Source organism: Accipiter gentilis, chromosome 17, assembly GCF_929443795.1.
Source record: "Accipiter gentilis chromosome 17, bAccGen1.1, whole genome shotgun sequence".
NCBI classification, from domain to species: domain Eukaryota; kingdom Metazoa; phylum Chordata; class Aves; order Accipitriformes; family Accipitridae; genus Astur; species Astur gentilis.
Genome location: NC_064896.1, coordinates 17,639,494 through 17,651,672, shown reverse-complemented (window position 1 = coordinate 17,651,672; position 12,179 = coordinate 17,639,494). Strand labels below are relative to the sequence as shown.

General features: G+C 45.6%; 1 protein-coding gene across 2 annotated transcripts in view; it reads left to right on the top strand.

Annotated features, from left to right (window-relative positions):
* Positions 1-4,353, top strand: part of SCUBE2 (signal peptide, CUB domain and EGF like domain containing 2) — a 42,915-nt gene extending 38,562 nt beyond the window's left edge. For both annotated transcript variants that reach the window (XM_049821049.1, XM_049821048.1), the window contains 3 exons: positions 47-199; positions 1,275-1,354; positions 2,165-4,353. In XM_049821049.1, coding sequence (XP_049677006.1) covers positions 47-199; positions 1,275-1,354; positions 2,165-2,317 — 386 coding nt within the window. In that variant the 3' untranslated portion in view covers positions 2,318-4,353. The remainder of the gene's footprint in view (positions 1-46; positions 200-1,274; positions 1,355-2,164) is intronic.
* The last annotated feature ends 7,826 nt before the right edge of the window (positions 4,354-12,179 follow it).

Below are 12,179 nucleotides of genomic sequence, written 5' to 3'. Positions count from 1 at the left end.
TATAAAGCATTGTCAGATAACTGCCTATTGTGTGTTTCTTTGAAAGCTTCTTCCAACTCGGTGACCACCTATGAAACCTGTCAAACCTACGAACGCCCTATAGCTTTCACTTCTAGGTCTAAGAAGTTGTGGATCCAGTTCAAGTCAAATGAAGGGAACAGTGCCAAAGGATTCCAAGTCCCTTATGTAACGTATGATGGTAAGCGGCTGTGAGCAGCTGAGCCTACGTGGACTAGTGCAGCTGCAGCAGTGCCGAACTCCTTGTGGGCTCCTTGACCCTGCTAAGCAGCTGGGTAACCCAGCGCTCTCAGCAGCATCGTTACGAGACTACTTCCAGTAGCTGTTTTCATTTAAAGCTAGTTTAAGGAATTCTGCATTGCACTGCATTCTTAAGTGCCACCGTATTTCCAGTCTTCCATAAACCTAAACAAAGAGCTGGAATTCTGGGCTCTGACCTGCAAAATGCAGACCTAAGAGCCAGAATCCGTGTTTTATTCATTTTTATGCCTTCCCAGTTTTGGGTTGCTTCAGGTGGCAGCAGCGTGCCCCCTGGTAGGAACTGGGCAGAGCCTAAGTGCCTCTGATTTATCACGTTGCTGCTACCATCTGTAATCTGGTACCAGATAGCAAAAAATCTATATTGAAAAGTAGCTTGAGGAGCAAGAGTTTCACTCTCTCCTTGTCAGTCACCAGGAGTGAAACTGGAGCTGAGGCTTTGCTCTTCAGCATAAGTGATGCGAAAATAATATGGCACGTTTCTGTTCATTGTGAAGGAGTCATCCTCACTGTGGTCTGCAGAGTTTCATCAACAGTGGATAATTTTTCAGGGGAGACTCTCCTTATGACACATTTCAAATTTTGATTGACTGGGGGTTTGCCTTTTAAGAAGGCTTCCTCTTACCTCTTTTTTGTCCTCCTCACTGTAGAAAGAAGTCAGTAACATGTTGTGGGTATTTACAGATAACTTTCTGCAGTGCAGTTGGTTTGGAGCGGGCTGCTTGGTTACAGTGTGCACTACGATCCTGGATGTGTTATGATTTCTTTTGCTTTTGACAAATTGATGCTGAGCAGCTCAGCAGAGTACACTGTTTTCATAATAAACAGTATTTGTGGTTTCTTTACAGAAGAGAATTTGGAATATTTTCTGACTGCTGATATGAGGGCCAAGTACCACTGGTTCTTTTGGGGGTAGGGCATACATGTGTAACCAAGGGAGGTATTGAGTATGTAAGTGAAGTGAACCTGCAAATTACTCTCTTGTGCATTCCCCATAGAGGATTACCAAGAACTAATAGAAGACATTGTTCGGGATGGTAGACTTTATGCATCTGAAAATCATCAAGAAATACTTAAGGTATATTCCTTCCGCTGAACATGTTGGGTTTGATTGAAAATGACGCTATTTTGTGCGAGTGAGGTTGCCTCCTTCTCTGCTTCAGATCTGTTCCTTGGTGTACTAGACACATGCTACTTCAGGGAAGTAGCTCCTGATTGTGCGGAGCAATGGATATGAGACCCTTTGCCCAGGGGATTAAAGGTGGATCAGACCTACTAGGGAAATCTATGGTGAAGATAGCTCCTCAAGCCTCATGTAGGCTGTGCTGGAAGCAATCAGGGGAGCAAACTGAGGGACACGGGATTTAATCTCTTGGAGAAGCACTTGGTGCTGCTACTTGTAGCCTGTAGATTAGCAAGGCCTTTTCCTCCTTAGGTGGAAAAAAAAATCTCTTTGTGGATTTCACTTCTCTGACCTTGGTTATGGGACAGTTGCATGGGCAAGTTAAGTGGATGTCATCCCAAGTAAACCTTTCTTTTGCTGGATATCAGATCCAGTGTTCGGTTTTTTTGTGTTTTGTTTTGGTGGGCTTTTTCGTTTGCTGTTCTTGGAAGTATGAGGAGGGTAGAAATCATGGTGCCGCTAATGATAAATGTGAAAGTCCAGTGACTTCCCTGGGGCCTGAATGTCAGCCTTGCTCCACCAGTTTCTGAGCCCCTAAAACATTAGTACTTGAAAAGTAAAATGCCCATAATCTTTTCTGAGTTAATCAGTCATTAAAAGTAAAATGCCCATAATTTTTTATGAGTTAATCAGTCATTAAGCTCTGGTAATACTGACCCTAAGTCCTCTTTGGAATGACTGTAGAATCTGCTTTCCTTTTTCTAGGACAAGAAACTGATAAAAGCATTGTTCGACGTGTTGGCGCATCCACAGAACTACTTCAAGTACACAGCCCAAGAGTCAAGAGAGATGTTCCCAAGATCCTTCATTCGGCTGCTGCGCTCTAAAGTTTCCAGATTTTTGAGGCCTTACAAATAGTTGGCACTGTACTTAAAAAACTAACCAGCCCTGGGCATGCACAGAGGGGTTGTGGTAGGTGGGGCTGCTTTCTGTGTTTTACACACTGGCAGAGAAACTCCAGGGAAGCTCGCCAGCTCTGTTTGTGGCAGAGTCTGGCTTCCTCAGCTAATATAAAAATTTTGGTGAACAGAATTGTGATTCCTTTCCAGATAATACCTTTTGGGTACCAAGGATGCTTCACAGGTCTCTGAATTAGAGACTGCCCATAATTTCTGTAACTGAATGGTGCCGAGCAGAAGTTTGTAGAGCTCTGCCCTGTTGCTTCATCAGTAACTCTGAAAACTAATGCGAACAGACAGGCTAAGTAGTGTGGTTTGGGATGAACTCTGGGCTGCCATTAATGCCTGTTACCTCAACAAAGCTGGGTTCGTGTTTGGTCTCTCTGAAAATGAGAGCAAGATTGATGTCTCTCTTAACTTTTGCTACGCAGGAGGATCAGAGCTAAGATTTAAATAGTTTTAGTCCAAACCAGTGAGTCCAAGAGTTGCACAAGGTCTAATTTTTCTCTGTACTGTATGTTGTGTGAGGCACATGGAGGAATAAGCCAAGGGTTGAATATTTAGCTTGAATGCTCTGGGTCTGGATCACACTGTGTTCATGCTGATGACCTGTTGGTTTAAATGGAGTGATACCAGGGCACCACAGTAATGGAAAACAGTCTCTGACCCACTGGACACTTCTGTTTTGGGCTGGCTGCAAATGTTACAACAGAACAGATTCTTTGCTAAATCCCAGTGTGCTCTCTGTGCATAGGCCTGGGACAGCATGAGGCATCGGCTTCTCCAAGTAGTGTAAAATTCTGTCCTCTGAGCACCTGCACTTGAACACACAAGTCCTCTTTTAAATGCAGGCTTTGCATAGATTATGCTCTTGTACATCACTGTTTAAACCTGTATAAGGTTCTTATATGAGCCTGAATCCTTATATTCCTTATCTTGTCTGAGCACCTTGCAGTGACCTTGTTGAGCAGAGAAGGGCTGCTTTCCCTGTCTTGCTGGAGAGAAGTAGATGTACAAAGATATTTCTCAACCAGACTGTGCCTACAAAAGTCGTCTATGGCAAAATGCAGTTCAAGATGCTGAAACTCTGTGTCCTTTTCCCCTGGTTGTGTTTCTTATGTGAGAGAGGGCTATTCTGAAAGGGCCTGTAGGGAGAACTACGTTGATCAAAATGTTGTCTCAGTGCTTTTCTGTCCGCACTTACATTACATCACTGTCCTCTGGCCACGCAAACTGTTTCCTCAGCGTAATGTACCGTCTGGGCCTTCTGTCTTGGAAGGGAGATGGCCGCCGTCCCGCTCCTTTAGAGATGGACTCAGGACCTCTGTCTTTCGGTCACTGGCAGTGCCGAGCGGTGCAGCGGGTGCCAAACTTCCTCTGTACCCCCCCCCCCTTAGGAAAGGCACTGAAATTTCGCAACGTAGCCAGGACAAATGCTCCCTTTCCTAAGGCGTGGAGTCAGATCTCCCTGGGTTTCATCGCACTGGTATGTGGTATTTAACTGTTGTATGTGAATAATACCACGTCCACAGTGTGACAGAGGAAACCCTCCTCATCAAGAGCCAGGGTCTGAATCTCTTCCCTCTACTGTTAGGAGCAAATAAACGCTACCAAATGCAGCCTTGCTGACGTGTCGTGCCACGGCAGCCCCGCTCTGCGGCGCGGGCGGCAGTGCAGCCTGTCGTGTGGTAAGGACGCGTCTTGGTCATGGTGTGACGGCAGGGGCGGTGGCCTTGGGCCACAGCCGGGGAGCAGAGCCCCTCAGGATGGGGCGGTGTGACGCCGTGTTCCTCTTGCTACTGCCCCGAAAGAATTGCCGGGGTCTGGGTGGAGGAGGGAAATGGCTGGTGTTGCTGCCAAGAGGGAGAGCTGTGTCCTAGCTGGCTGCACTGGGGCTCCTGCTCCAGCTCAAGAGCTGCTCCTGGGTTTCTGTGGCAGGGCGCTGAGCACCCATTCCCGGAACGGGGCTGCCGGGCCTGCGGCAAAGGGGAGCACGCAGGCGTGGGGGAGACGGGGGAAGGCAGGGGGTGAATTAGCAGAGCAGAGGGGCAGGAACCCAGGAGATCGTGCACTCCTGGGTGGCGTGCTTCATCCCGAACAGGGTCCCTGCCGCCTTTGTGGGGAGGGAGGGCAGGGGTTATCTGGAAGAAGGTATGGGGCAGTGTGATGGGTGAGAGGAATGGCTAAGGGATGCCCAAGCAAGGGGAAGGGTGGTGAGAAAGGCTTGCTGTGTCTGTGGTGAAGTGCACTGTTGTGGTGAGATCCCAGGAAGGTGTTTCAAGATAGTTTCCCTCTGGCTGCACATCCCAAGCCTCTCTGCTGTTCACGGCTTCCCACGCCAGATGCAGCGTGTCGGTGAGTCGCAATGACCCACCAACCATCTCTGTGGGGCAGTGGAGCGCTTTGAAATGGGGGAGATGCTGCAGGTGTGCTCCGAGTGCATGGGTGAGTTAGAGGTCTGCTGGTGGGGCACTGGGAGGAGAGGACCGTGCTGTGCCAGCTGCTGGGCTAAGCCCGGCAGAGTGGCTTTGCTGTGGTCTGTGTGCTCTCTGCCAAGGGAAGCAAGCCAGTTCTTGCTGTACTCCCGCCCAAGAAGGCTACGGATCTGAACGTTTCTGTTTCACGTTGCTGAGTGACACGCAAATCAGAGTGATTGGTTTCAACGAGGGTTCAAGAAAACAAAAGTTGTGAAACATCCAGATGTTTTTAACTGGTGAAATTGGGCTTTCTTGCTCTGTGCGTGAGTTACTGACTTGAGCTCTGGGTTCGTTGCGCTGCACCTCGTGTTGTAGGCATGCTGTTCTAGCTCTGCACGGCTGCTCTGGGACCAGCATCTCGCCTTCGGTCTGTACGGCGGATCTCAACTTTGCTTCCCACACGTGCACGGGCCCTTTTCGTTGTTGTCTCTGGAAGGAGAGGAGTGCTATTGCTGTGGTGTATGGTCCGAGGCTGAAGAGAAAAATCTGTCCTTCCTTGAAGAAGAATCCTTTTTGCTCCACAGCCCTGTTTGTTTTCTACATAAAAAGTAAATGACTCTGAAGCACTTCTGTTACCCTTGATCTAACATTATGAATCAAAATTTCCTCTTTTACTGTAGATCCTGTGTGTGCAGTAAAAAGTGAAGAGGGGATTTTTGCCATCTTAAATACTGGGAGAAGTGATAACTGTTGCAGAATGTTGTACACTTGGCATTGTATCTTCATAGTGATGGTAGTGGCTCTGTAGAAATTTTAATTTCTACTTTCTATGTGGTTGTAGACTGATGTTATTTTTTGGCAACAAATGATTCAAAGAATGTTTAACCTTATAAAGCAGGATTTAACTTTTGAAATAATGATTAGCGTTAACTGGATGACTTAATGTCACCTACATGAGATAAGCATAAGGATCTTTTTCATGATTGTAAATTAATGTAAAATGTTTCAGACTGTTACTCTTAATAAGAGAAATAAACCAATGAACTTTTAGTTGCATGAAAACCTTGGGTAATATTTTTAGTTGTCTTTGCTGTGCTAAATAATAGTTTTGTGACAAAATTAATGGTTGTGTAGTGAGTTATTGCACATTAGATAGACTTTTTCCTGGGAACATCTGCTTACCATAGCATTCTGTTTCATGTAATATATTATTGGCCTGCATCTATACCCATAAAGGTATACCCACAATTCTTCATATATTTAGTGGTGCACATATTTGTGGCTAGTATAATACCAGAATTATCCTGGTATCGATTCTAATAATTATACTAAAAATGTCTCCTGTATGACCAGCTGGAGTCAATTGGCCTGTTGTAACCAGCTGCATGAAGACAGAATAAACTATTTTAAGTACTTTACCTCCATTGTATTTTATTACTTTGTAGATTAATCTTCATTTTTTCTAAAAAAAAATTAATATAAAAACCCCAAATCCCCTTGTTTAAACTTAAAAATAGTAATAAAAAAAAACCCAAACAAAACAAGGTGAAAAACTGTGTTAAGACACAAGTCCCCAGAATATTTTTAAAATTACACCGGTTTCATCAGAGCTTTTCATCCACTGACTTAATTTCTTAGAAATAAAAAACAGATTTGTATTAAACTGAATGTAGCCATCCAGGTTCATTTGGTGCAGTTTTAGAAGATACAACTGTATAAGTCAGCTGTTAGCTGTAGAAAACTGACATTGGTTTATATGGAAAAGACAGCAAAGTAAATGACATACAGGAATATAGAGGTCATGGAAAAGTATGATGTCTAGAGGCTAATCACAACAGAAAACTGTTATTCAGATATTCTTCCTGATATTGTGAATGCTGCCACCTGCTAGATTGCAGTGGTGGACGCAGGAGCGCTCGGATACCCTCCAGGACAGGGAATGTCAATATGAACTATCTTGTGAAATCCCAGAACAATGGGAGCTGAAATTCTGGCTGAGACCTTTGGGTGTTTATGTAACAGAAATAAATCAGTAATAGCGGAATATAGAGTGCAAGACTTGAAGCTTATTTAAATCCAAGGAATCAGAAGAGGTCTGATGTGGGTAAGCAGGAAGGAACAGTATTATGATAATCCTTGGAAACAGAACGCAAAGATAGTGGTCCGCAAATATTTCTGAATTAAAAAACTTAAATGCAAATGCTTATTCTGTTATGTGTATAGATGACATCCTGTAAATGCAATAGATGCTGAATGTAAAACCTGTCCCAACTAAAATGTACATATACTCCCTGTCTTCCTTTTAATGCTGCTCCTTTCAAACTGTGTTTGTGCAAGGCTGCTGCTGGAGGAGACAAACAAGTACTTAAACAACTTGAGCCACGTGCAGGGCTGGTACAAGTAGGTTTGTTTCTAGGCATCCCTGGAACCAACCTGTCCTACAAGGCATCTTGCTACTGCCCATTTAGTTTGAACAATTGTTTTGCTCATAGGCAGATTTTCACTCTCTGTCGTGGAGCTCTGCTTTCCACACTGTGTATTCTGCTGCCACTGTAGAATACGCGTGAGCAGTGATGCAAATATAGCACCTGTGGGGAAAACATAAGGAGTTAGAGTATTCAAGGGACAGATTCCACTCTCGGAAGGTAAGTTCATCTAGTTTCCAAGTCAGTGCAAATTACGTATGACTTTCTGTATGTTGCTCTTTTAAACTACCTTATTAAACCATTTAAGTGTTTAAAAAAAAAAAAAAAAAAAAAAAGACTCTTTCTCTGTTTAAATATATGCTATTGCTCTGATTAAACAAATTTTGAAGAGTAATAAAGTTTTTTGAAGTCCATGAAGTAAAGCCTGTTTAGTACACAATGAAAAAAAGTAAGAAAAGATGACCTTGAAATATTTTTCCTTATCGAACATGTCTATAAATATAGAATTTATTAAGGAAACTCCCTCATGCTTGCTAGCTGCCAAACTTGATCTAAATCAGGCAACTGAAGCCTGATTTTTTTCACTGGAAAGTTTATTTAATAGGCAATGTAGACTTACGAACCTGGATATTAATCATGTGCCATGAAATTTCCTGTGATGATTCTAGGCATCAGGAAATAAGGGGTTCATAGTTTTAAGGAGAGAAAAAGTTGCATTGGAATCTGAAATATTCTGAAGTGGTCACTTGAGATGTAATTTATTGTTTAGTAGTTCTTAGTTCAAGTGTTTCATGTCATACCAAGAACGCTACAAACATCCATGAAAACACTTAATGTACAGAGCAAGTTTATGCTCGACTAGGTTTGGAGGAAGCTTCATCTTCTGTGCCTGAATCTAATACAGCAGCGGTAGCCTGAATGTGTTTTTTGTGTATTCTTTCCTGCTTGCTGTGCTAGAAGGAATAGAACAAAATACTAAGCATGGACAGGAGCCTTGGTGTGAGTTGGATGGAGAACCATCTTATCTGGAAATAAGTTCAGGAGATGGAGAAGTGTGGAGGTATGTTAACTGCACGCATATATGTATGTGTGTGTGCCTGTATGTATTATGTAAGTATGTGACTATAAGATAGCCTTGTGTGCAATGGCTGTCATGAAAGGAGAATGCAAAATATACAGTTCTTGAGCAGAAAAACATTAGTGAAATTTTTCAAAAGCAGCAAGCTGGCCCAGGATGCAAACTTGGGAGGAGTGAGACGCCGGGCAGGGTGGGCGCAGCGGGCTCTACGCGTGGGTGCCTGGTGGGGCGCAGCACTGGCTGGAGGCGCTGCCTCTGGTTCCTTCTGTGCCTGCCCAGGCCTCCCCTCGCCCTTTTTGGGGGCAGCCACCTGCAGCACAACGACGAGGGGCTTTGCTTCCCTGCAGCCCTCCTGGGCAGCCGATGCTCTGCCCTGGCAGCGGGCTGCTGCCTTGGGGTGACCCGGGGGCCCTGCGCGAGCACGGGCAGGGCTGGCAGGCTGGAGGGGCTCCGCAGGGGCGCTGAGCTCGGTGCTGGGTATGCACGCCAGCTGCGGGCATAGCCGAATGTGTGCCTGGGCAAAGATGAGAAAAGGAAGCCTCCGAAGCTGCAAGCCTTAGAGGTGTGTAAAAGGGTGGGCAGGGCAGGGAGCAGACAGCATAGGGCTAGGACAACACGGGGCGCTTGATGCTGGCCAGCATTACCGGTCAGAAAAGACGCTGGCTCGTTGTTGGTGTGCTGGCAGCCCTCAGGGGCTGCTGTAGGACCTGCAAGGCTGGGCATATGTGATTTGCAGTTTTCTGTGTTCATCTACGTGCCCCCAAAACAGTAGGAAAAGGGTTGGGGTTAAGCAAAAGAGCAAATGAGGCTTCAAACACACTTCACTTTTGCATTTGGAGGTACCAAAAGTCTTTTTAGTTGTGCGCTATTTGCTGTCCGCGTGGTGCAGCAGGGAGCCACAGAGTTTGCTCTGGATTTAGAGGCAGAGGTTAGCAGTTGCTTGCCACTGCATTAGCACTAGCATCTGCCTCAGACCCTTGCTGTGGCCAGGCTCTGTAGCTACACAGGTCCTGTTACCAGTTGGAAGACTTATTGCAAAATGCCAGCTCAGCTGGCTTCTGGAGATGCTGCCTGGAGTAAAACCCAGCCATGGACAGCAGCTTAGGGTAAGAGAGATCATGATTCTTCTGGGGTTTAATGTGGAATTTAAGAAAGCACTCCAGAAAACTGGGAATTCAGCATCTCTGTGTCCAGCAGACAAGCCTGTCTGTGGCACAACCCTGCTCATGAATTTGGGTGGCCCCCAGTTTGCTGTTAGTGTTGTAGTGCTGGTGTGAGGGGCTGTGTGGAGAAGCTGAGAGGTACCAGTTATTAAAAGCAGAACAGGCAGAAAAGTGCTCAGGGGGGCCTGTCTGGCTTACACAGCATAACTATTGCTCCCAGCCTCCTGTAGGTGCTAATTCTCTCAGCAAACTTACAAAAATAAAACCCTGAAAAGGCTCATCCATGCTGAGAACAGCAACTTCATTCAGTGGCAGAAGGAAGCTCAGCTCTAGGAACTGAACGCTTAACACTGCAGGCATTGCTGTCTTCCTCGGCTAGTCCAGAAAGCCCCTCAGCCAGTGCCTGTGGTGTGAGATGGATGCAGCAGAGCTGAAATAAGCACATTACAAATACCTGTCCCAGCTCCGAACAGGACACACATCCAACTTGACGTTTGCTCTTGGAGTGGATAACAAAGGCCCATAGCTCTCTGTCCCAGCAGGATGTGTTTCCACACGCAGTAATGGAGAAGTAAAATGAGATGCAGAAGGTGGTCTGGCCTAGGGATGCTGTGGACACGTGCCCTGGCACACCTTCATGTGAGATGCTAGAGCCTCAACCCTTCCTCAGACCTTTCTCAGGGTCTGTTCTTGCCTGGCATACTGGGGAGGGGCTCAAGGAGATTTTTGCGGATCTGGGGAGCTGTGATAATGAGGCATAGGTTGTGGTGGCCTGCATGAAGCTGCTGGTCCTGGGGGTGCTGGCAGGCCGCAGCTGCCGGCGTTACCTGCCCTGTTTGTGCTGGCTGTGCCACGGGGCTCAGGGCTGTGCCAAGGCAGCAGGGTACCAGCCGCAGGGCTCCCCGCGAGAGGGCAGCATGTGGGCCCGAGAAAGGGAAAAAAGCTCTTAAAACCCATGCTGACACAAGAGCGATGGGTTTTTGCGTTAGGTCTTCTGTGGCAGGAGGCCTAAACCAGTCTGCCGAAGCTTGGAGGCTTTGTTGGCACGACAGCTCACGGTGTGCTTCTGTCTTCCTGCCCAGATGTGTGCATGTACCGAGAAAAAGCATCTTGCTGTCTTGGGCTGGCTTCAGCAGCTTTGGTGGATTGTGAGGGAGTATTTCCCGGTCCACTGACAAGTCTCTGCAGGGCACGTGCACCAAAGAGTGAAATGTTCTTCTGGGTAGCTGTAACAGGAGCTCCAGGCAGCTTTTCTGAGGGCATCGGCACCGTTGGCCAAAATACACAGTTCGGATTTTCATTGTTTAGCAGATTTTGGTCCCAAACACTGCCTCCGATCAATCTTTTTGAAGAAGAGGGAGTGATTTTGTAAATGCCCTTATATTTTTGCGTTACTCTGCATTTACAAAATGTAAATATGGGGCCTAGAAAGACCCATGCTGCTGGGCAAGATATTCGTACCTCTTCAGTTTGATGGGAGGAGACCCTCTTCTGAACCGAATTCTGACCATCAGTCAAGCCATTCCCCCTTCTTTTCCAAATTCCTAGCAAGGAAATTTGTGGGTTGCAAGTTGTGGATTTCCAGGCAGAGTAAACCTCAAAGGAAGCTGGAGGAAATGGGCTGTGAATGCATAACTTCAGTTGCTGTTATTTACTTCTGAGAACAGTGAGTGATTCTAGCACTCTGCCTGACCCCATCCCTCTTGTGACTAAGTTCTTACAGATGTCAGTAATGGACTTTGAACATTTGTCTTTGGAAATAAAATCATGTGTATAATCAGCTACTGATTTCCTCCATCGTTTCAGGGGAGCTTGCTCAGCTCAATCACAGCTTGACTCCTATCAGTGGTTGGACAGATGATCTTGAGGTAAATTATACCCAAGGTAGGGCAGAAACACCTCAAAGCACAGGTAATCAATAGCACCTTGTGTCTCATCATTCATAGCCGCAGTGCACATGTTCCCACTCTCCTGGGGCAGCTGGCTTCCTTTTCAGACATAGTGCGAGCTAAAGTATCTTTCAGTTGACTAGACTTGAAGGTGGAGATATTTAACCAAACCACAACATGGCAAACACAACCTCTGTGTTAGGAGAGTTACATTGAAGTACTGTTGACGATTCTGTGCATTAGCAAATATTAGCACTGAGTATCCAGTAACGTGTCCCACTAAATCTTAGCCGTTATGAGTTGCTGCAGTTTTGCATGTGGCATGTGGAGGGGCATACAATGGTAGCTCACTTATACTTGCAGCACTTGAGAAAGTTGGAGTCTTGGCTTCGTAAAATAAACATAAGAGCTCCACAGAGGTGAGAGATCCTGTATTTGACTAACACTGTGGTGACCTCCTCTCTAATGTTGATGTAAATCATATTTTTATCTTAAATGGATACTGTAAAATATCTTCTGTTCAGATTTTGGTTTATCTTATATTTAGATACATTCCATGAACTCAGGATTTGAATGCTTTAAGTTCCATGTTTTGTTTTGTTTGTTTGTTTGTTTGTTTTAAATTAAAGCATTCAAATCCTGAGTTCATTGAATATTGGTCTGTTGGGAAACCAGAGCAATTCCAGACTTGATAAAGAACCTATACAAAGCAACCTACCCCCTCTTCCTCTCCTCTGAAGGAGGCGTGCAAAGCTGTCTTAGATCCGAGTTCCATAAGAAGGTGGAAATGTTTGTCGAATGAAATCCCTCTATGAATACTCCTTTAACTGGTAGAAGCAGAAGAGGTT